At 47.7% G+C, this 24028-nt stretch overlaps 1 protein-coding gene across 1 annotated transcript in view; it reads right to left on the bottom strand.

The window, feature by feature from the left end:
- Window positions 1-4287: 4287 nt before the first annotated feature.
- The window catches only part of LOC127577857 (uncharacterized oxidoreductase YjmC-like), a 46540-nt gene continuing 26799 nt past the window's right edge, over window positions 4288-24028 (bottom strand). Inside the window, exons 6-11 of the mRNA XM_052029469.1 lie at window positions 16515-16613; window positions 13285-13420; window positions 11394-11512; window positions 7834-7929; window positions 5060-5170; window positions 4288-4647 (exon numbers count right to left, since the gene is read on the bottom strand). Coding sequence (XP_051885429.1) covers window positions 4585-4647; window positions 5060-5170; window positions 7834-7929; window positions 11394-11512; window positions 13285-13420; window positions 16515-16613 — 624 coding nt within the window. The 3' untranslated portion in view covers window positions 4288-4584. The remainder of the gene's footprint in view (window positions 4648-5059; window positions 5171-7833; window positions 7930-11393; window positions 11513-13284; window positions 13421-16514; window positions 16614-24028) is intronic.

The raw sequence follows: 24028 nt of genomic DNA, 5'->3' as shown, positions 1-24028 counted from the left end.
GGAGCAGGGTCTAGTCGGGTGTTACCTAGTAGGGTATTAACTCAGCTCACTGGTGACGTTCTGACTGTGAGGGACGTGCTGTTTGGTTTGGAATGAATTTGGAGAAGGCACCTATTGCAACAGTTGGCGGGATCTGTTTGCAGACTCATGCTCCACATTTTAACGCACTTTGAACCAATAGATTGTTTCCCAATCGACAACAGCTTGTTCCCGGGCCCCTGCCCCCACCATAGACACAACTACAGGAAGAGGGGAGGCCATTTAACCCTTTCAGTGAGGTCACGATTGATCTGTGCTCCAACTCCACATTTCCCTCCACCAACATCTGCAAGTCCCAATTCCAAACCTCGGCGTCTAGACAACGCTCCTGACACCCGGACTTTGATCTTCAGGTCTCGCCAGTCATTGAAAGCAGTTCCTCAAAGTGTTGACAATTTCACCCCTTGGTGTAAATTCCAGGGAATATTGTCCTAGTTTGTGGAATCTCGCTGGCATCACAGGTAGACAGGGTTATAAAGAGAGCTTTTGACACATTGGCTTCATAAATCAGGGCATTGAGACAGGAGTTGGGATGTTATGTTGAAGGTGAGGCCGAATTTGGAGCATTGTGTGCAGTTCTGGTCACTTACCTGCAGGAAAGATATCAATAAGCTTGAAAGAGTGCAGAGAAAATTTACATGGATGTTGCTGGGATTTGAGAATCTGAGTTACAGGTAAAGGTCGAATAGGTTAGGACTTTATTCCCTGGAGCGCAGGAGAATGAGGGGAGATCTTATAGAGGTCTACAAAATTCTGAGGGGTAGAGATAGGGTAAATGCATGCAGGCTTTTTCCCCTAACTTAAACCTTGGGGTTCAGGAGTCATTCTGATCAATCTTTGCTGCCCCTTCCTGTCAACCAGCTGGACATCCACAGGACAGCAGCAGGGCAAAGGGAGTCAAAGGAGCAGTATTCCTGAAATGCAGTTCCCGTGAGAACATTTCCTCAACAACACACTCTGGGCCCATGGGAGAGAGGGGGAACTGGACAGTTTTACTGAGCAAGGAGAAAGTGTAGCAGTGGGGAGGATGTTGGGACAATGATCAGAATTCACTTCAATCTGGCACATTAATGGAAAAGGACAAAGGAAGAAAATTTTCAAACAGACAATTTTGCTGGAATGGGATAGAGTTTAGCAAAAATGAACGGCAAGCTAAATCAATGTCAGTGGGAGGCATTGGAGGAGGAGAGAAGGGGGATTTGGAACATAGAATCCCATTAAGAGAAAGAGGAGGAGCCCCAATTATCAACACAGGATGTCAGGAAACATGAGGGCAGGATACAGTGTAAAAGGGGAGCTTATGACTTGATACAAGCCTTCAGCCCCACTGAAAGCCTGGGGGCAGAGTTTGCATGGAAAATTATCAGCAGGTAAAATCAAGAAAGGTTGTAAGATACTTCACAAAGTCAGGAAAGCGTGGGCCCTTTCAGAGAGCAGAATGGCAGCGTCAGGGCAGAGGCAGAAGATGTGTGAAGTTGTACCTGTGTCAGATCATTGTAACTGTCAAGTATCAGATATGATGAACATTGAGAGTGTGAATATTTTAATGGGTTTGGTATCTTTAAATATGGACTATGGTCTCAAAAGAGAGGGAAAGGGGGAAATAGGGCAGGACCTGGCTACATTTCCCCAGTTCTTTGGCTTCAGGTTCGGTTCTGGGGGACTGGGAGGTTGCTGGTGTGGTACAGGAAACTACAGCCTGTCCACCTGACAATACAGTTTAACCAAGGACTGGCAGCAGGCATTGTTGAAGGAAGCAACACACAAAACACTGAAGGAACAGCAGGTCAGGCAGCATCTATGGAGGGGAATGGACAGTTGACATTTCAGGTTGAAACCTTTCAGCAGTCCAGATGAAGGGTCTCGACCCGAAACCTGCTGAGTTCCTCCAGCATTGCTCCAGATTCCAGCATCGGCAGTCTATTGTGTCTCCACATTGTCGAGGGAAGGTTGAGTCTAATTAATGTTTGCCTCTGGACTATGATCCTATCATATGTCTAGGTCACAGGTCAGGGGTGCCAGGGTCAGCGGACACATTCAGAGGCAGAGTGAGATGAGCAACTGTGTGTAAAGCAACTACTGAATGAATTGATTGCATCAGGAACAGGCAGCAAATTAGGGGAATGTAGAAGCAGCTTTGGCTTTCAATTTTTCTTGAACCAAGAGCTTGGGCCTCTACCTGCCCCTGTACCACCAGTCAGAGGTTGAGTACCCTATCCTGTGCAGTGGAAGACTCCTCAGAGGACAACTCCCTGAAAGTGCGTGCAGATCTTAACTTTGTGTCAATGATTCCAACATCTTTAACCGATTTATTATGATGAGTGGAGGTTCCTGAAACAAAGCACAGCAGGGAATGCAGCAGGTGGGACAAGAGAAGCAGGTAATGTCCCAAGTCTGGGACTGAGAGAGAGGAAACAGTTTTATTTCAGAGGCAGAGAGTGCGAGGTAGGGCTGAGTAGAACAAAGGAAATATCTCTGATATGGTGAGACCAATTGGCTTAATGTGGCAGTGGATAACAGTCAGGATCAGATGAAGCTGACAACTGTGTAACGTGTTGTAAAGGTGAGGCTGTGGGATGTGTCCAGCAGGTCAGATGATACAAATGGAAAAAGAAAAATGACTAAAACGATGACAGACAGAAATCACCAGTACCAGTGCAAACACAAAGAAAGGGCGAGTTCCCTGGAGTTGGAGAATCCGGCACTAAGTCCTGGAGGCTGCGAGGTACAAAGGCAGTAGATGAGGCACTGTTCCTCCACTTGCGTTGTGACAGTGCGGGAGGTGAGAGACAGGTGGGAGTGGGATGGGGGATTAACGTGGCAGCAACAGGGTCGGGGTCACTCCGACTGACTGCTCCACAGAGTGGTCAGACGGTCTGTGTTGGGGGTCTTCAGTGTAGAGACCTCAGTGTGAGCACCAGATCGGAGGAGGGCTGAGTGAGTTCCTCTGGAGACACCGTCCGGTGGGAAGGGATGAGGTGAAGGGACCGGGGTTGCATCTGCTGCGGTTGCAATGGGAAGTGTTATTAGATGGGGGGGTGGCAGGTGGGATGGAAAAGTGATCCCTTCAAAGTGCTGAATGGGGAGGGGTGAGGAATGTGTGTCTGGTCTGGAATCTTGTTGGAACTGGCAGAAATTGCAAAGCCTGATCTGCTGAATAAAGAGGTGGCAGGGTGAAGGCGAGGACTGGGTGACTCTCCAGTAGGAGAAGGGGTGAATGCGGAGGTGCAGGGATGAGATGAGTTGTGGTTGAGGGCTCTGTCCACTGTGGAAGAGGGGAAGCCATGACTCTGGAAGACATTTCAGAGACCCCCATGTGGAAAGTATCATCATTGGAGCAAGTGATAGCTGGGAGAGTGGGTTCGGACTGAGGGTGTTGGTAAGTCATTCACTGTCAAAGTGACCACAGAGAGGTTTGGGTGTAGACTCGTGCTGCAACGTGGCCATTGGTTAGTCAGAGAAGAATGAGAGAATGGGGTGGAGTTTGCAGGAGCAGCAGGTGGGAGGAGGTACAGTCAGGACAGTGGAGGGATTCCTGTCTCCATACAAGTACTGTGCCTTCCCATTGTAGACGGTGCCTGTGACTAACCAATGGCTATGGTGCAGTACGAGTCAACACCCAAACCTCTCTGTGGTCACTCAGTACCACCCCTCCCTCAGTGCCACACTCTCTCAGTACTGCGCCTCCACAGTGTGACCCTCCCTCAGCACCACCCCTCCACAGTGTGGCCCTCCCTCAGTACCACCCCTCCCACAGTGACCCTTCCTCAGTACCACCCCTCCCACAGTGACCCTCCCTCAGTACCACCCCTCCCACAGTGACTCTTCCTCAGTACCACCCCTCCCACAGTTGGACCCTCCCTAAGTACTGTCCCTCCCACAGTGTGAAATCTGCATTTGGTGAGCTGAGGGAGGGTCACACTGTGGGAGGGGAGGTACTCCCTCAGTACCTCCCCTTCCACAGTGTGACCCTCCCTCAGTACCTCCCCTCCCGCGGTGTGGCGCTCCCTCAGCACTGCCCCTCCCACAGTGGGATGCTCCCCCAGTACTGGTGAAGGGTTGGTCTGCATTGTGTCCTGTGCAGAGAGTGGCCCCTCTCCCTGACCTGGGACTGGTCTTCAGCGAAATCAGGAATCAGGTCTGGAAACAGCATTGTTTATTGAACAGAGAGGGGATTAAGTTTGATCCACATTACTCCAAAGCATAACCCACAAAGAAAACACCTGGATTAAGATGGCCAGAAGTAGATATCAGCAGGCACCCCTTTCCCAATGAACCCCAAACATCTGCTGATCTGGCTGGCGTTGCGTAACTTGCTCCCTCCTGCCACTGATCAGCAACTGAGTCCCCATCACTACACTGAGTGAACCTTCTGCCTGAACAACTGCAGCAGTCAGACTTGAAACAAAGATTAACGTTACCACCTGGAAGCACCTTGAGGCAAACACATAAAATCACAACACAATAAAAGATCAGGAGGTCCCTCCATCCCTTGTTCTGCTCCTCAATAACATCTAGTTGATGTCAGCTCACCAGATGCAGCCACTAGGGATTGATTGTGTGGTTAGTTGGGAGCAGTTTGACCCCCAGTTCCCTCGCCACAGAGTTCTGCAAAGAAAAACAATTTATTTCAAGAAAGAAAAGGCCAGATTAAAGCAACCACCATCTCTTCCCCACTCTCCGTCTCTCCCCTTCTCTTTATCGACACCCCATGACCCTCACCCCTGCCCCTCTCACATCTTACTTGCACTCTCCCCAACTCTCTCCCCACCCACTATCCCAACTCCCCCCTCCCCACCCCTCTACCCCTCACTGCCCCATTTCCCAGCTGATTCTCTCCCCCTCACTCTCTGCACCTGACTCGTTCCCACGAGGAATCCCCTCTTTAATCCTGCAAGCTCTCCATTTTCTTCCCGTGATTTCTCTGGGATAATTTCACCACCCTGCTTCCTCTGTTACCCATTCCTCCCCCCCCCCCCCGGAATTGGTGCCCAGTTCTGAGCTCAAGGGGTTGTCTCACCATGTGGTCCACCACGCTGACATGGTACGGTATGGCACCGTGCTGCTCACACTCTGCGATGTGCTGTCTCTCTGGGTCTCCAGGTGTGAGAACACACAGCCCGGGTTCACTCTGAGAGGATAGAAACACATCATCCAGTTATCTGCCGCAGTTGCAATGGGAGTCTCAGCCCCTCAAACGTCGCCAGAAGTGCTTGCTGGGGGTTTACTTTTGTCCACACCTGGTGTCTAGTGGTTTGGTGTAATGATGCCAGAGTGCAGTAATTTGCAGCACATAGTGAGGACAGGTTGACATCTGTCTGCCATCCATTGATGGGGTGGCATCTGATGGCAGGGTCTGATGATAATGACCAGGTCACTATCACGGCAGACAGGACAGTGTCTGGGGATGTAACCTAATCCCCTATACCTTCCCCCAACCCTTCCTAAAACACAAGATCCACAGGATCTGATCCTCCAGAGCCTGTGAAGTGGCTCCATCTCTTCACTAAGTTGTTGGTTTGCATGGAAGGTGGAGTTGTGAGAGTCAACTTGAGAACCAAGGAAATAGAACCAAGTGTGGGCACTCCACCTGATCCATCATTTAGAGAGATCACAGCTGGTCTGATCCAGACCTGAGGTCAGGAATTCCCAGTCTCCTCCCTCTCCCACAGAACCCTTCACTTCCCCATTGGTCAAGAGCTTGCTCAGCCTAATGATCCCTCCACACCCCTCCCTCAATGACCACCCTCCACACCCCTCTGCTAGAGAGAATCCTAAACATTCACAACCCTCTCCATCTAAAGGGGTGATTCCTTATTTTCTGAGACTGTGCCACTAGTCCTCGATACCCCACCAGGAGAGACATCCGCTCCACATCAGCGAGACCACATCCATAGTATCGTATACAGTACTGGGTGTCCTTACCCAGGGAAGGATATTAATGCACTGGAAGCAGGTGAGAGGAGGTTACTAGACTAATACCTGGAATAGGTGAGTTGTGTTACGAGGAAAGGTCAGACAGGCTGGGCTTGTATCTGCGAGTTTCGGAGAGTGAGGGAGGACTTGATTGGAAAGTGTAATGTTCTGAGGATTGGTGGGGAGGACGTTTCTTCCTGTGGGAGTAGCTAGAACAAGGGACACTGTTCAAGAACAAATGATAACCCATTTAGGACAGAGATGAGATTGAGAGTGCGGACTGATTCCATTTACCAGCACTTCATTTATAATGTACGATGCCCTGGTGACTCAAGTGCTCATCTAAATACTTCCTAAATGTTGTTGTGAGAGTCAAGCGGGCTCAGAGTAGTTATTCAGATGGAGTGGAGAGGGGAAATGGCAAGTCCAGTAGATAGAACAATCGAGTAGAAAATCAAGGGAATTCAAACCCAAACTGAATCTGTTGTAATGCAAGGAGTGTCACTCGTTGATGGAACTCATAGCTTCAATTAACATGGGGGTCTAATGATATTGTTACCATCACTGAGACATGGTTGAGGACAGACCGGACTGGCAACTCAATATCTCAGGGTATAGAATGTTCAGGCGAGACAGAAGGGGGTGTAAAAGGGTAGGAGGTATTGCTCTTTTAGTCAAAGGTTGCATTACCTCAGTACTGAGGGAGGATATCCTAGGCGGCTCCTCCAACAAGGATATATGGGTAGATTAGAAATAAAAAGGGTGTCGTCACTTACCAGGGGTAAGTGGTATTTCAGATCTCCCAACAGTCAATAGGAGAAAGAGGAACAAAAATGCAGGCAGATATCAGAGAGGTGCAATAAAAATAGGTCATCATTGTCCAGGAGAGCTTTTTGAAATGGTGTGTAGAGACCACAGAGGGAAGGAGCATTAATGGACCTCATCATGGGGAATATAGCCACTCAGATGGAGGGAGTGTCAGTGGGGATCATTTTGGCGATAGTGAATATAACCCCATATATTAAAGTGGTTATGGACTAGGACAGGGATGGACCTACAACAAAGGGCTTACACTGGGGGAAGACCAATTTAATTAACGTAAAGGAGCACCTGGTAAAGGTAGACTGGGAGCATCTACTGGATATCCTTGACCCCAGCACCATGTAGACAATGTACCAACCTGGAATCTCTTTTATGGCCACAGGAATACCGATCATCTCCCCTTATGACAGAATCCCCTACCACTATCACTCTTCCAGTGCTGTTCCTCCTCTTCTACTCCCTTGGGCGAAGAGGATTCCAAGATTCTCTCCCTTCAGGGAGGAGAATATTTAAGATTCACAACCCCTCTTTTAAAAAATTCCTGATCTCAGTCCTAATGGCTGAAGCATTTGTGGGGTCTTGCCACCCTGGTTCTGAATTCAATGCCAGGAGGAAGCAGGTCCTTGGCATTACTCATTGGTCTCTCCCATCGGTTGCTGAGCATTATTAATGTTAAACTGGGAGGGGAGAGACATCCAGCACAAAGCAGCAGAACCTTCAGTTGTAACCAGGTTGTTCCAGGTGGTCTCAGGAAGCCCCGTTAGTTAAAGTGCGGCCAGGGGAGGTTGTGGAAGCATACAGGATAGTGGCATTTAAAAGGCAGGGAATGGAGGGACGTGGATCACGTGCAGGCAGATAGGATTGTGGTCGGCACAGACACGGTGGGCTGAAGGGCCAGTTCCTGTGCTGTATTGTTTTACGTTCTAAAGATATCCGTTAATAGTTAAATAGTTAAACCTGATGATAGCTTGTTATCTCTGCCACTAGTTAAGATATTTACTAACAGCCAGTCCCTCCTGCCCATTGATGGGTAAACACCAAGGTGGCTGAACTCACTGGTTCCAGATCTCTGTGCATTTTGAGCAGGTCGGACATCCTGGACTTGAAGCCTGGAGCAAAGCATTCTGGATCGATGGCAAGGAAGCACTGTCCCTGGAAGGTGGCAGCATAGATGGGAAGTTAGTGACTGTAGCAGGGCCCTCCCTCCCTGCAATACCCCTTCCCAGCTGAGGAGTAGAGAAAGGCACATCAGGAACGGTTACCAGGAACCAAATGGAAAGCTCCAGAAATCTACACGGGTAGCAGTATGGGCTCTTGCTGTGCTGTGATCATTCATCGTTGAAACTCTGCTGGTGGGTTCAACTGAGCAGACTACATGATCATTGACTGTGGAGCTGTTAGTGTCTTTGGGAAACAGTGCCTGACAACCCAAGTACCTCCGGAGACTGATCTTGGGTGCTGAAGAAAGATTTCAGCATTAAACTCTCCCTTTACAACTGCCCACTCTATTCTATTCTCTCTGAGCATCCCATGCTGATGTTTGGAGGTCCACTGCCCTGCCCTGTTCTGGCCAAAGTGTGACTCCAGACTCACAGCAATGTGGGCTGACTCTCAACTGCTCTCTGAAGTGGCTCACTCAGCTCAGGGGGCAACAAGGGGTGAGAGTATTCACCAGCCTTGCCAGCATGAATGAGTAAATAAAGAAGTTCAGGAACTGAAATGTTAAAACTTAACTCATTAAATAGATCTCTGAGCTCTGGGTGATCAAACTCCAGACTTGCGGTTACAAGTACCTGTCGCTGGCAATGCTCAGGTTTGGTCTGGTGTGAAGTTACCTGGGCTGGGAGAAGGAGGCTGATCAGGTTCCAGTATAGAAACAGAAAACACTGAGTGCACTCAGCACCTGTGGAAGGAGAATCAGGGTCAATGTTTCAGCTCAAAGGGTCTTAAACCTGAAACATTAACTCTGTTCCTCTCTCCATAGACACTAACTGACCTGCTGAGTGTTTCCAGCAGTTTCTGTTTTTATTTCAAATTTCCAGCATTTGCAGTTTTTGATTTTCAATTACTGGAAATGTACCAGTTCTTGGGTGAGCCAGAAAGCCTATTGGTCCCTGGATCCTGAAACCTCTGTCTGTCCGTTCAAGGGATGTGGGCTTTACAGGCTGAGCCTGTCCTTAATTGCCCTGGAGAAGGCGGTGATGCGCTGCAGTCAGTGAGGTGTGGGTACTTTGAGACCCAGCAGCCTTAGCAGCAGAGGAGGAGCCAGCAGAGTTTATAAATTGTTTTGCAGGTATAAAAGGGAGGCAGGCTCTAGTGGAGCAGCTATTTGGAACTGCTCTATTTGAGTTGTAAGTGCAGTGTTAAAATGGCTGAGGGGCTTCAGTGAAGAGGCTGAGCAGAGGTAAGAGAGAGTAAGCATAGGTAAGGTCTTTAATATTCACATTTGGAGCATCAGGATGGCAGTTAGGGCAGTGGTGTGCTTGTCCTGCAGGATGTGGGAGATCAGGGAGACTTCCAGTGTCCCCAAGGACTACACCTGTGGCAAGTGTGCCCAGCCACAGCTCCTGACTGGCCACATGAAGGAGCTGGAGTTGGAGATGGATGTACTTAAGATCATTCGGGATGCTGAGAGCATCACAGATAAGAGTTTCAGTGAGGTGGTCACACCTAAGGTGCAGGCTGCAAGTAGTTGAGTGACCCCAGGAGAGTTAGAGGGCGGTAGACAGACAGTGCAGGATTCCCCTGTGGCCATTCCCCTTGAATACTGTTTGGGGTGGGGGGGGGGGGTGGTAGGGAAGATGACCATTCAGGAGAAAGCAGCAGCAGCCAAGTCTGTGGCACCAGGACTGGCTCTCAGGCACTGCAGGGAAGGGTGAAGGCAGACAGGACTATAATGATAGGAGACTCAATAGTTAGGGGGGCAGATTCTGTGGCTGTGAATTCCAGGACTTTGACCCAGCAACGGTGAAGGAACAGCGATATTTTCCAAGTCAGGATGGTGTGTTGTCTGGAGGGCAACTTCCAGATGGTGGGTTTTGAAGCTGCTGTCTAGCTGCTGGCTAAAGAGTCTCGGTAAGTTGCTGCAGTGCATCCTCTAGATGGTACAAACTGCTGCTGCTGTGTGTCAGTGATGGAGTGAGTGAGTTGTTGTGGATGGGGTGCCTATCAAGTGGGCTGCCATGTTGTTGAGCTTCCTGAGTGTTGTTGAAGCTGCACTCATCCAGGCAAGTGGAGACTGTTGCATCACACTTCTGACCTGAGCCTTGTAGATGGTGGACAGGCTTTGGGGTGTTAGGAGGTGAGTTACTTGTCACAGGATTGCTTGCCATTGTGAATATTGCTACTCCAGTGCAGTTTCTGGTCAATGAAAACCCCCAGGAAACTGATAGTGGGGGATTCAGTGATGGATATGCCATTTGAGTTCCAGAGGGTGAGAGCTGGATTTTCTCTTATTGGATATTGTGATTGTCTGGCACCTGTCTGGTGTGAATGTTACTTGCCACCTATCAGCCCAGGTCTGGATATCGTCCAGGTCTTGTTGCATTTGGATGTGGACTGCTTCATTATCTGAGAAGTTGCAAACGGTGCTGAACATTGTGCAGTCATCAGTGAACATCCCAACTTCTGACTTTACAATTGAAGGAAGGTCATTGAAGCAGCTGAGGGTGGTTGGGCCCAGGACACTGCCCTGAGGAACTCCTGCAGAGACGTCCTGTGGCTGAGATGATTGGCCTCAACCCACCACATCCATCTTCCTTTGTGCTGGGTATGATTCTAACCAGTGGAGTGTTTCCCCCTCATTCCCACTGACTCCAGCTTAGCCAGGGTTCCTTGGTGCCAGACTCCATCAAATGCTGACGATGTCAAGGGCAGTTACTCCCACTTCACCACTGGAGTTTAGCTCCAGTGTGTGGACCAGGGCTGTAATGAAGTCAGGAGCTGAGTGACTTTGGTGAAACCCAAGCTGAGCTTCTGAGTTATGAAAACATGGATCTCATTATAAATTCAACAATATAATGTAGAAGTAAACATCAGCTAAATGAAAATACATGTGCCTGTACTGGAGTGAGTTACAAACTGTAGAATTTTGTGTTTGTAACATTAAGGATCTTGAGGCATGGGGAGCAGGGGGGCACGGGGAGCGGGGGCGCGGGGAGGGCATGGGGGGTGGCATGTGGGCACAGGGGGATCACGGGGAGGGCACAGGGAGCAGGGTCACGGGGAGCGGGGACACGGGGAGGACGCGGGGAGTGGGATCACGGGGAGCGGGGGGATGGGGAGGGCACGGGGAGCGGGGTCACTGGAAGGGGGGCACGGGGAGCAGGGACATGGGGAGGAGAGGGCGTGGGGAACGGAGGCACGGGGAAGGCATGGGGAGGGCACGGGGTCATGGGGAGGGTGGGGGCACGGGGAGGGGATGGTGCGGGGAGGGGACATTAGGGTGCTGCACTTTCAATACAGTTGAGAGCGGCGATATTTGATGACGGTAGACATGGCAAAGGGAACAACGGAGAGAGAGGGTACAATCGGTACAGTGGGTGAGTACACATCGGGCAAGGAATGCGGGGAGGGGTGCGACTGTACTCACAGGGAGTGCCAGTGAGTGACCTTACCAAATCAGCCACCAAGTCTGTCTCCTTCCAGCAGCGGATGTTTTTACTGTAATGAGCTCCTGATAGAATTCCACAAAACATCTCCACCATCATACTCAATCCATAGCCTTTGTATCCACCTAGGAAACACAGCATGCTGGTCAGTCTGTGACAACACCCTCTGTGTGAAAAACTTATCCCTCTGATCTCCTTTAAATTTCTCCCCTCTCACTTTAAACCTGTGCGCTCCAGTTCTATACTCCCCTGCTGCAGGAAAATGACTATCCTATCTATGCCCCTCATGATTTTATGAACCTGTACAAGGTCACCCTTCAGCTTCCTACGTTTGTGAGAACAAACCCAGCCTCTCCAATCCCTCCTTATAACTACACCCTCCATTTCAGGCAACATCCTGGTGAATTCCTTCTGCATTCTAGTGGGATACTGTGGGAGCTGTGCTTGGCCTTAGCTATTCACAATATACATAAATGATCTGAATGAGGGAACAGAATGTAATATTTCAGAGTTTGCCTACAACACTGCTATTGTGAGCAAGGTGACTTGAAACTTGCCACACAGGTCAATAGGGTTGTTAAGAAGACACCTTGAATGTTGGCCTTCATTAGTCAGGGTATTGAGTTCAAGAGCCGCGAGTTAACGTTGCAGCTCTATAAAACTCTGATCAGACCACACCTGGAGTATTGTGTTCAGTTCTGGTCACCTCATTACTAGAAAGGATGTGGAAGCTTTAGAGAGGGCGCAGAGGTGATCTACCAGGATGTTGCCTGGAATGGAGAGCATGTCTTATGAGGCTGAGTGAGCTCGGGCTTTTCTCTTTGGAGAGGAGGAGGATGAGAGGTGACTTGACAGAGGTGCACAAGATGATAAGAGGCACAGATCGAGTGGACAGTCAGAGACTTTTTCCCAGGGTGACAATGGCTAACATGAAGGGGCATCATTTTAAGGTGATTGGAGGAAGGTATGGGGGGGGGGGGGTGCATGTCAGAGGCAAGTGTTTTTTTTAAAAACACAGCGGGTATATGGAACATGCTGCCAGGGGTGCTGGTAGAGGCAGATACATTAGGGACATTTAAGAGACTCTTAGATAGGCACATGGATGATAGAAAGAGGACTATGTTGGAGGGAATGGTTAGATTGATCTTAGAGTAGGTTAAAAGGTTGGCACAAAATTGTGGGCCGAATGGCTGTGTCAGATGACTGGAGGATGTGGTCCCTTTATTCAAGAAGGGCAGCAGGAAGAAGGCAGCTAATTTGTAGGCCTGTGAGTCTACCATCAGTGGTAGGAAAGTTACTGGAAAAAATTCTGAGCTATAGGTTTGGAGAGGGAGGGATGAAACAAAGATAGTTAGCATGTTTTATTAGTGGGAGATCTGGTCTGATTAATTTGATTGAGCTTCTTGAAGAGGTAACACTAAATGAATTGATGAGGGCAGTGGGGTTGATGTCGTCTACATGAACTTCAGCAAAACTATTGAGAAGATCAAACGCACATAGAGGACTGGTCCAAAAAGTTACAGACCTTGGGATCCAAAACAAGGTGGCAAATTGAATGCAATGTTGGCTTATTAATAGGAGGCAGAGGGTTGTTTTGGAAGCCTGTGCTAGTAATGTATCACAGGGATTGGAGCTGGGACACTAACTGTTTGTTATATCCATATACGCAGAAAGCAAGTTTGCAGATGAAGTGAAAATTGGTGGTGTTGTTGATGCTGAGGAGGGTAGCCTTTGGCTAAATGATATTAATCACCTTAAATCAAAGAGAAAATTGATTCTACAATCAGATTGAGATGTGTGTTGAAATTTCTCCAGATGGATTCAATGAGATACAACATATGGCTTACCCCATTCACAAAGACCTGGTACAGAAGGTATCGATAAATGTAATTCTTACTTGTAGCTTCACTTCCTCCCAGAGGCAACAGACCCCCTCCACACAGGATACTTGCTGGATCGGTGGTGTTTTTACCATTGGGATCACAGCCCCATCCTTCTGGAATCTTCTCTCCACGTCTGTGTTGAAGTTCTATCTAGAGAGTGACAGATACCACAGCTCAACAAGCAGGTGCCGTAGCTTGGGGACACTCATCTAGTTTCCATGTCTAAACTGCCTTTGTCCCAGTGAAACACCCAAAGTGTCACAACTGTAGAGGAGGCTTGACCCAAAAACAGAGCAGTGGAGATGATTTAGCAGTGAATGATGACTTTAATAATAGACTGTAAAATAACAAGCACGAGGGCCCCCAAAACAGGAGAGAACAGAAACTGCCAGCAATGAGGTAACCTCACGCAGGGGGAGTAAAGCTGGGAACTACTGGTTGGGACCAGCTGGTTCGATGAGTGAACAGGGACTGTGGCTGAGAACTGGGGTTAACTAGGCTGCAGCTGATGCATCTGGAACGAGCAGCAAGTGAATCCTATTAACTGAGTGCTTCGTTAAAAAAAATCTGACAGAACAAATGAAGAGACGTTCGAGCGGATGAGTAAAAGCTTGGCCAAAGAGAGAGGTTTTACAAAGGATCAAAGGAAGAAAGAGAAGTGGAGAGTTTTACAGATTCATAAAGTTACACAACATGTAAACTCATTCATGCTGACCTAGATGCCTATCTATGCTAGTCGCTTTTGCCTGTATTTGGCCTATATCCCTCTAAACTTTCCTATCCATGAACCTGTCCATATGTCTTTTAAATGTTGTAATTGTACCTGCCTCAACCACTTCCTCTGGCAGCTCGTTCCACACACTCACCACCCTCTGTGTGGAAAATTTGCCTCTCAGGTCCCCTTTAAATCTTTCCCCTCTCACCTTAAACCTATGCCTTCTAGTTTTAGACTCCCCTACCCTGGGAAAAAGACTTGTGACCATCTGCCCCTCATGATTTTATAAACCTCCATATGCCCAACCCCTCAGCCTCCTTCGCTCCAGGGAAAACAGTCCCAGGCTATCCAGTCTCTCCTTATAACTCAAGCCCTCCAGTCCCAGCAACATCCGTGTGAATCTTTTCTGCACCCTCTCTAGCTTAATGACATCCTTCCTGTAATGCGGTGACTGGAACTGCACACAATGCTTCAAGTGTGGCTTAACTTGTGCCACTGTAACATTGCCATCACAATTCTTGCACTCAGTGCCCTGCCTGATGGGGACAAGCATACCCTATGTCTTCTTCATTACCTTGCCGAAGTCTGTCGCCATATTCAGGGAACTATCTGTACACCGAGGTCTCGCTGTTCAGTGATGTTCCCCAGGCTCTGCCGTTCACTGTGTATACCCCAGCCTGGTTTAACCTCCTGCATTGCATCACTTCACACTGATGAGTTAAATTCCATCAGCCATTCCCCTGCGCACTTCTGCAGGTGATCTAGATCCTGTTGTGACTGTGGACAATCTTCTTCAGTTTTGGTGGTATAGTGGACATCTGGTGTCATCTGCAAACACATTGGCCATGCCACCTACAATTTCTTCCAAGTCGTTAAAGTAAGAAAAACCTGGGAACTATAGACCAGTAAGCCTAACATCTGTGGTAGGTAAGTTATTGGAGGGATAAGATATACATGCATTTGGAAAGATATGGGTTGATTAGGGGTAGTCAGCATGATTTTGTGTTTGGGAGACCATATCTCATGAGTTTGATTGAGTTTTTTGAATCAAGAAGGTCGATGAGGGCAGGGTTGTAGACCCTATATGAACATCAGTAAGAGCTTTGATAAAGTTCTGCATGGTAGGCTGCTCTGGAAAGTTAGATCACATGGAACCCAGGGAGAGCTGGCTAACTGGATTCATAACTGGCTTGATGGTAGGAAGCAGGGGGTGATGGTGGAAGGTTGTTTCTCGGACTGGAGGCCCGTGATTAGTGGTGTGCCTCAGGGGTCAGTGCTAGGCCCATTGCTATTTGCCATCTATAGCAATGATTTGGATAAGAATGTATAAGGCATGGTTAGTAAGTTTACAGATGAGACTAAAATAGATGGTGGTGTAGACAGTGAAGATGGTTATCGGGAATTACAGGGGGATCCTGATCGGCTGGGTCAGTGGGCCAAGGAATGGCAAATGGTGTTTAATTCAAATAAGTATGAGGTGTTGCATTTTGGGAAGACAAACGAGGGGAGGACTTTCATAGTGAACGGTAGGGCCCCGGGGAGTGTTGTAGAACAAAGGGACCTAGGAGTACAAGTACATGGTACCCTGAAAGTGGCATCACAGGTAGATAGGGTGGTGAAGGCTTTTGGCTTTCATTAGTCAGAACGTTGAATATAGAAGCTGGAATGTTATATTGCAGTTGTATGAGACATTGGTGAGGCCACACTTAGAATATTGTGTTCACTTTTGGTCACCCTGATATAGGAAAGATGTCATTAAACAGGAAAGACTGTAGAAAAGATTTACGAGGATGTTGCCAGGATTCGAGGGACTAGGTTGTAGAGATAGGTTGAACAGGTTGGGACTTTATTCATTGGGCCATCGAAGAATGAGGGGTGATCTTATGGAGGTGTTTAAGATCATGAGGGACATAGACAGGATGAATGCAGGGCTGGGGAATCAAGAACTGGAGGGCATAGATTAAAGGTAAGAGGGGAGAGATTTAACAGGAACTTGAGGGGCACCATTTTCACCCAGAGGGTGGTCAGTATATGGAGTCAGCTGCCAGAGGAAGTGTTTAAGGCAGATACATTAACAACATTTAAAGGACACTTGGACAGGTACATGGATAGGAAAGGTTCAGAGGGATATGGGCCAAATGTGGGCAATTGGGACTAGCTTAGATGGGCATCTTGGTCGGCATGGATGAGTTGGGCCGAAGGGCCTGTTTTTGTGCTGTATGACTCTATGACCCTAAGTGCAAGTGAATGGCTACTTCACTTGAAAGGACTGTTTGGTGTCCTGGGTGGTGGGAAGGGAAGAGGTAAAAGCGCAGCATTGCATCCATCTCCTGCGGTTGTGTAGGACAGTGCCACGAGAAGGGGAGTGGCTGCTGGAGATGGAAAAGCTGACCAGGAATTGTGAAAGAATCCATCCGTCTGGATTTCTGAAAGGGGAGGGAAGGAGGAAATGTGTTTGGTGCTGAAATCTCGTTCAACATTTAATTATGCTGCTTACACCTAGAAGTAGACAGTGAAAGTTTGGTTTACCTTTCCCAAAGCCACCGCTGATGTGGCCATATCCAACACAAAGCTGTCACCATCCAGGGCAGGAGCAGCAACACTGATAGGATTGGTTCCCAAAGTGCACTGGAAAATAGGGAAACACAGGTGAACAGTGATTTGAAAGGGTGCAGAGCAGAACAACCTGGAATGCATGGACACAAACCATCAGGGCAGAAGGTTAATTGAGGATTGTCTCCTTGGGATTAGATGAGAGGAAACAAAACAAAGGCAGAAAGTTATTATTAGGCTCCCAAAAAAAAACTGACTCAGCCCCACTGGAGTATTATGTCCAGCCCCAGGCCCTATGTTCTAGGAAGGATACCACAGCCTTCGAGAGGCGCAGGGAGGTTTACATGCATGAGGGACTTCAATTCTGTGGATCGAATGGAGTAGCTTAGTTGTACTTGGAGCACAGAATGTTAGGGGGGAAATATTTAAATGAGCGGCAAGAGTGTTAGTAACCACAAGCACAGGTTTAAGAGACAGAAACTGAAAATGCTGAAAATATTCAGCAACTTGCACAGCATCTATGGAGAGAAACATTTAATGTCTGGGCCAGTGATCTTTCATCAGAGCCAGACCTGAAACATTAACTCTGTTTCTCCACAAACATTGACTGATCTGAGTATTTCTTGAATTTTCATCTTTATTCTCCAGAATCACAGATTTAACATAATCAACAAACAAATGATGGGGAAACAAGATGAGATTATAGTGCTCTGGAACTTGATGCCTAAAAATCACACAGAAAATATCAAAAAGGAGCAGGAGAAAAAACCACTTGTAATCACTTAGGCGTAAAGGGGCAAGGAGGGTGAGTGAGTAGCTGGTAAGTAGGTAAAGATAAGGTTTTACCTGTTATCTGTTTTCTGTGATAAATTTTTAAGTAGGAAAAACCAGGGGGAAGAAAAAAAATCATTCAGATGGAGGATGTGGTGGTGTGCTGCGGCTGCTTGATGTGGGAGATCGTGGACCTTGCTGCAGTCCACGACGGCCACATCTGCAGTAAGTGCTTGAGGCTGGAGGAACTTCGGCTCACAATTGATGAGCTGGAGTTGTAGCTTCAAACACTGTGCAGCATCAGGGAGGGGGAGAGTTATGTAGATACTGTACATCAGGAGACAGTCACCCCCCTTAGAGCTGGTACTTTTGGAGTCCAGGAAGTAGATAGAAGGGTGACTGTCAGGGGAGGGAAAAGGAAAAAGAAAACGAACAGGCAGATAGAGCAGAGGACCCCGGAGGCTGTTCCCCTCAGTAACAGGTTTTCCGCTTTGGAAGCTGTGGAGGGGGATGACCTGCAGGGATCAAGCAGCAGTAGCCAGGTCTCTGGCACTGGGACCTGTCCTGCTGCTCAGAAGGGAAGGGAGAAGAAGAAGGCAGTAGTGATAGGGGACTCGATAGTCAGGGAAACAGATAGGAGGTTCTGTGGCAGTGAGATTGAATCCCGGATGGTATGTTGCCTCCCAGGTGCCAGGGTCCTGGATGTCACTGATCGGGTCCACAGGATTCTAGTGCGGGAGGGAGAACAGCCAGAAGTTGTGGTTCATGTTGGTACCAATGACATTGGTAGGAAGAGGGATGAGGTCCTGAAAAGTGAGTTTAGCTAGCTAGGCAGAAGTCTGAAGAACAGGACCTCAAGGGTAGCAATCTCGGGATTTCTGCCAGTGCCATGCGATAGTGAAGGTAGGAATAGGAGGAGATGGTAAGTAAATGTGTGGCTGAGAAGTTGGTGCAGGAGGGAGGGTTTTAGATTTTTGGATCATTGGGATCTCTTCTGGGGAAGGTGGGACCTGTACAGAGAGGACAGGTTACACCCGAACAAGAGGGGGGCCAATATCCTTGCAGCCAGGTTTGCAAAGGTGGTTCAGGAAGGTTTAAATTAGATTGCAAGGGGGAAGGGAACCAGAGGGGTAGGTCAGAGGAAGAAGGGATGGGGAAAAGTCAGATCTGACAGGTAGAAGGGCTTTGAGGAAGGAGAAGAGTACAGGGTATAAAAATAGTAAGGTGGATGGGCTAAATTGCATTTACTTAAATGCAAGAAGCATCAGGAATAAGGGAGATGAACTGAGAGCTTGGATAAGTACATGGGACTACGATATTGTGGCTATTACAGGGACATGGCTGACATCAGGGCAGGAGTGGATATTGAATATACCTGGTTTTCAGTGTTTTAAAAGGGATAGGGAGGGGGGCAGAAGAGGAGGAGGGGTGGCGATACTGGTCAGGGACACAGTTACAGCTGCAGAAAGGGTAGATAATGTAGAAGGATCCTCTCTAGAGTCAATATGGGTGGAAGTTAGGAACAAGAAAGGAACAGTTAACCTCCTGGGAGTATTCTATAGGCCCCCCGGTAGCAGTAGGGATACTGAGGAGCAGATTGGGAGGCAGTTTTTGGAAAGATGCGAAAATAACAGGGTTATCATAATGGGAGACTTCAACTTCCCAAATATTGATTGGCACCGACCTAGTGCCAAAGGTTTAGACGGGGCGCAGTTTGTTAAATGTGTTCAGGACAGATTCCTGACACAGTATGTTGACAGGCCGACTAGAGGGAATGCCATATTGGATCAAGTTTTAGGTAATGAACAGGGAGAGATGTCAGATCTATCGGTGGGTGAGCATTTGGGAGACAGTGACCATTGCTCCATAACTTTTAGAATTGTCATGGATAGGGATAGGAGCAAAGAGGATGGGAAGATATTTAATTGGGGAAAGGTGAATTATGAGGCGAAAAAGGTGAGAACTTGGGAGTATAAATTGGAATGATATTTTTGAAGAGAAATGTACTATGGAGATGTGGTCGAGTTTAGGGATCTTTTGCAGGATGTTAGGGATGAATTTGTCCCAGTGAGGCAGAGAAGGAATGGCAGGGTGAAGGAACCATGGGTGACAAGAGAGGTGGAACAACTAGTTAGGAAGAAGAAGGCAGCATACATAAGGTATAAGCAGCAATGATTGGACAGGGCTCGTGAGGAATATAGAGTAGCAAGGAAGGAACTTAAGAAAGTGCTGAGGAGAGCGAGAAGGGGACATGAAAAGGCTTTGGCGAGTAGGGTTATGGAGAATCCCAAGGCTTTTTGCTCGTACGTGAAGAGCAGAAGGATGGCTAGAGTAAAGGTAGGTCCAATTAAAGACAAAGGTGGGAGGCTGTGGAAGTGGGTGGGGTTCTCAATGAATACTTCTCTTCAGTATTCACCAAGGAGAGGGGTCTTGATGATGCTGAGGACAGTGTTGGTAAGGGTAATGTTCTAGAGTATGTAGATATCAAGAGAGATGTGTTGGAGCTGTTAGAAAATATTAGGACAGATAAGTCCCCAGGGCCTGACAGAATATTCCCCAAGCTGTTTCGTGAGGCGAGGGAGGAGATTGCTGAACCATTGGTTAGGATCTTTGAGTCCTCGTTGTCAACGGGGATGGTACCGGAGGATTGGAGGGTGGCAAATGTTGTCCCCTTATTCAAGAAAGGTAGTAGGGATAGTCCAGGGAATTACAGACCAGTGAGCCTTACGTCTGTGGTGGGTAAGCTGTTAGAAAGGATTCTAAGAGATAGGATCTATGAGCATTTAGGGAATCATGGACTGATTAGGGACAGCCAGTGTGGCTTTGTGAAGGGAAGATCGCGCCTCACGAGCCCAATAGGGTTCTTTGAGGAGGTGACCAGGAAGATTGATGAGGGTAGTGCAGTGGATGTGGTCTACATGGATTTTAGTAACGCGTTTGATAAGGTTCCGCACGGTAGGCTTCTTCAGAAGGTCAGAGGCCAAGGGATCCAGGGAGGCTTGGCAGTGTGGATTCAGAATTGGCTTGCCTGTGGAAAGCAGAGGGTTGTGGTGGAGGGAGTGCATTCGGATTGGAGGGCTGTGACTAGTGGTGTCCCACAGGGATCGCTTCTGGGACCTCTACTTTTTGTGATATTTGTAATCATGCCAGAGGTGTTGCTGCCTTACTTACTGATTGCAGTCTGTTGGTCAGACAGGATCTTCTCTTGACAAAGCCATGCTGGCTATACCTGATTAGTCCCTGCCTTTCCAGGTGATCATCAAATGGGGAACTGAGTACAAGAGTTGGGATGTCATAGAGTCATGCAACACAGAAACAGGCCCATGCCGATCAAGTTGCCTACCTGAGCTAATTCCATTTGCTTGTGTTTGGCTCATATCCCTCCAAACCTTTTCTAACCATGTACCTGTCTAAATTCCTTTTAAGTGTTGTAATTGTACCCGCCTTTACCACTTCCTCTGGCAGCTCGTTCCACATACCTACTACCCTCTGTGAAAACATTGCCCCTCATGTCCCCTTAAGGTTATTCCACTCTTACCTTAAATCTATACCCTGGACTGTGACCAACAACCTTATCTATGCCCCTCATGATTTTATAAACATCTATAAGGTCACCAGTCAGTCTCCTTCACACCAGAAGACAGAGGGTAGTAGTGGAGGGTTGTTATTCTGACTGGAGGTCTGTGACCAGCGGTGTTCCACAGGGTTCAGTACTGGGACTTCTGTTGTTTGTGATGTACATAAATGATTTGGATGAAAATGTAGACGGGATGATGAGTAAATGTGTAGACGACACAAAATTGGTGGAGCTGTGGAGAGTGAAGGAGGTTGTCAAAGCATGATATAGGTGGACAAATCGCAGGTGGAGTTTAATCCGGGCAAGTGTGAAGTCTTGTACTTTGGGAGGTCAAATGTAAGGGGAAAGTATACAGAAACGGCAGGACCCTTAACACCATTGATGTGCAGAGGGATCACGGGGTCCAAGTCCATAGCTCCCTGAAAGTGGCCAAGTAGATAGGGTGGTAAGGTAGGTGAATGGCATGCTTGCCTTTCATCACCAGGGGCAGAGAATCAGGAAATCATGATGCAGTTGTATAAAACTTTGGTCAGGCCACACTTGGAGTATTGCTTGCAGTTCTGGTCGCCCCATTACAGGAAGGATGTGGAGACTGTGGAGAGGGTGCAGAAGAGGTTCAACCGGATGCTGCCTGGATTAGAGGGCATGAGCTATAAGGAGAGTTTGGACAAACTTGGGTTGATTTCTCTGGAGCGGTGGAGGCTGAGGGGAGACCTGATAGAAGTTTATAAAATTATGAGAGGGATTGATAGGGTAGATAGTCAAAAGAGTCTTTTTCCCAGGTTAGTATAGTAGGGAATAATGAAATGGATCTGTACCACTGTAGTAGAGAACAGGGGGATGATCATGTATCAGAGAAATAAAGGGAGACTCAAAGAGTTGGTACTAAGCAGCGTAAATGTGGAACTGGTTCAAACTGACTCAAGCCACAAACTGCAGGCTCATGTGAACCATAGTAAACTCATGCAGGTAGACAGGGTCATAAAGAGAGCTTTTGGCACATTGGCCTTCATAAATCAGGGCACTGAGCACAGGAGTTGGGATGTTATGTTGAAGTTGTACAAGACATTGGTGAGGCTGAATTTGGAGTATTGTGTGCAGTTCTGGTCACCTACCTACAGGAAAGATATCAATAAGCTTAAAAGAGTGCAGAGAAAATTTACACAGATGTTGCCGGGACTCGAGGACCCGAGTTACAGGGAAAGGTTGAATAGGTTAGGACTTTATTCCTTGGAGCGTAGGAGAATGAGGGGAGATCTTATAGAGGTATACAAAATTATGATGGGTAGAGATAGGGTGAATGCATGCAGGCTTTTTCCCCTCCGGTTGGGTGAGACTAGAACTAGAGGTCATAGGTTTAGGGTGAAAGGTGAAATATTTAAGGGGAATCTGAGGAGAACTTCTTCACTCAGAGGGTGGTGCGAGTGTGGAACGAGCTGCCAGTGGAAGTGGTGGATGTGGGTTCAACTGTAACATCTAAGAGAGGTTTCGATAGGTACATGGATGGGAAGGGTTTGGAGGGATATGGTCTGGGTGCAGGTAGATGGGACTAGGCAGTCAACCAGGCTGGCATGGACTAGATGGGCTGAAGGGCCTGTTTCTTTGCTGTAGTGCTCTATTCTATGTCTATGCCTGGTTACCAGCCTATCAACAATGCCGTAAACTCCAGGACGGAAGCTTTCCATTGTACATACAAGGTAAAGATGGAACTGCGCATGGCTTGCGTAGCACACAAGGCGCTCAAGCTTGATGGCTCACGTAACACAAAGGCACTGAAGCTTGACACTGCAAAAGGCTTCCCTTACTCTATGTATACACAGTGCATGTGGGATAGAAATACAGGGGTAAAGTAAAGAAATAGTACAAGAATAATGGAAACTTTGGATTGGGGAGCATTTGTTCCAGGACAAGTGACTCCCCTGTTGATATCAGCTTGTAATAAAGAGAACATTTGCTCTGAAGCTAAATCCCAGACTCCCTGTGAATTTTTTCAGTCTACAGTAGAAATGTCAAATACTAGAGAACATGCATTTAATGTGAGAGGGGGGAAGTTTAATGGAGATATGCGGGGCAAGTTCTTTTTACAGATAGAGTGGTTAGTGCCTCGAAAGGAACCTAGCGACGATAGTGGCAAATAAGAGGCTTTGACATAGATACATGAATATGCAGAGAATGGAGGGATATGGACTATGTGCAGGGAGCAGAGATTTAGTTCAATTTGGCATCTTGTTCGGCACAGACACGGTGGACCAAAGGACTTGTTCCTGTGCTGTACTGTTCTATGTTCTAAGTTGTATATGTTCTAAGGTGAAGGGGTAAAGTTTCAAAGAGATTTGTGAGGTAAGTTTTTTTTTACACAGAGAGTGGTGGGTTCCTGGAATAGGCTGCCAGGGGAAGTTGTGGAAGCAGATACAACAGCAACATTTAAGAGGCATTTAGACAGACACAGGGAATGGAGGAATATGGACCGTGTGAAGACAGATGGGATGAGTTAGATTGGCATCATGGTCGGCTCAGACCTGTTCCTGTGCTGTACCGTTCTATCTCAGACCTGTTCCTGTGCTGTACTGTTCTATCTCAGACCTGTTCCTGTGCTGTACTGTTCTATCTCAGACCTGTTCCTGTGCTGTACTGTTCTATCTCAGACCTGTTCCTGTGCTGTACTGTTCTATCTCAGACCTGTTCCTGTGCTGTACTGTTCTATCTCAGACCTGTTCCTGTGCTGTACTGTTCTATCTCAGACCTGTTCCTGTGCTGTACTGTTCTATCTCAGACCTGTTCCTGTGCTGTACTGTTCTATCTCAGACCTGTTCCTGTGCTGTACTGTTCTATGTTCTAAAGGGAACAGACAGAAAAGCGGAAATGAGGTGACCAGATTAATGGGATTAATGTGGAAGGTGGGCACAGACTCAGTAGCCCAATGGCTTATTTCACTGCTATGTCTCTCTGTGACTCTGATCATTAACTTACAGATGATGAGGGCAGATCAATGAGGGCACAGGTGATCGACTCCTGCTCCTGGTTTTTATATGTTCTTTTGTTCCCTTGATCCTATAATCCTTCAGAAGGTCAGAGAGCATGGGATCCAGGGAAGCTTGGCCATGTGGATTCAGAATTGGCTTGCCTGTAGAAAGCAGAGGGT

The sequence above is a fragment of the Pristis pectinata genome, chromosome 14 (assembly GCF_009764475.1).
Source record: "Pristis pectinata isolate sPriPec2 chromosome 14, sPriPec2.1.pri, whole genome shotgun sequence".
Lineage (NCBI taxonomy): Eukaryota > Metazoa > Chordata > Chondrichthyes > Rhinopristiformes > Pristidae > Pristis > Pristis pectinata.
The sequence above is the reverse complement of the archived record's forward strand: the minus strand, read 5'-3'. Positions and strand labels throughout refer to the sequence as shown.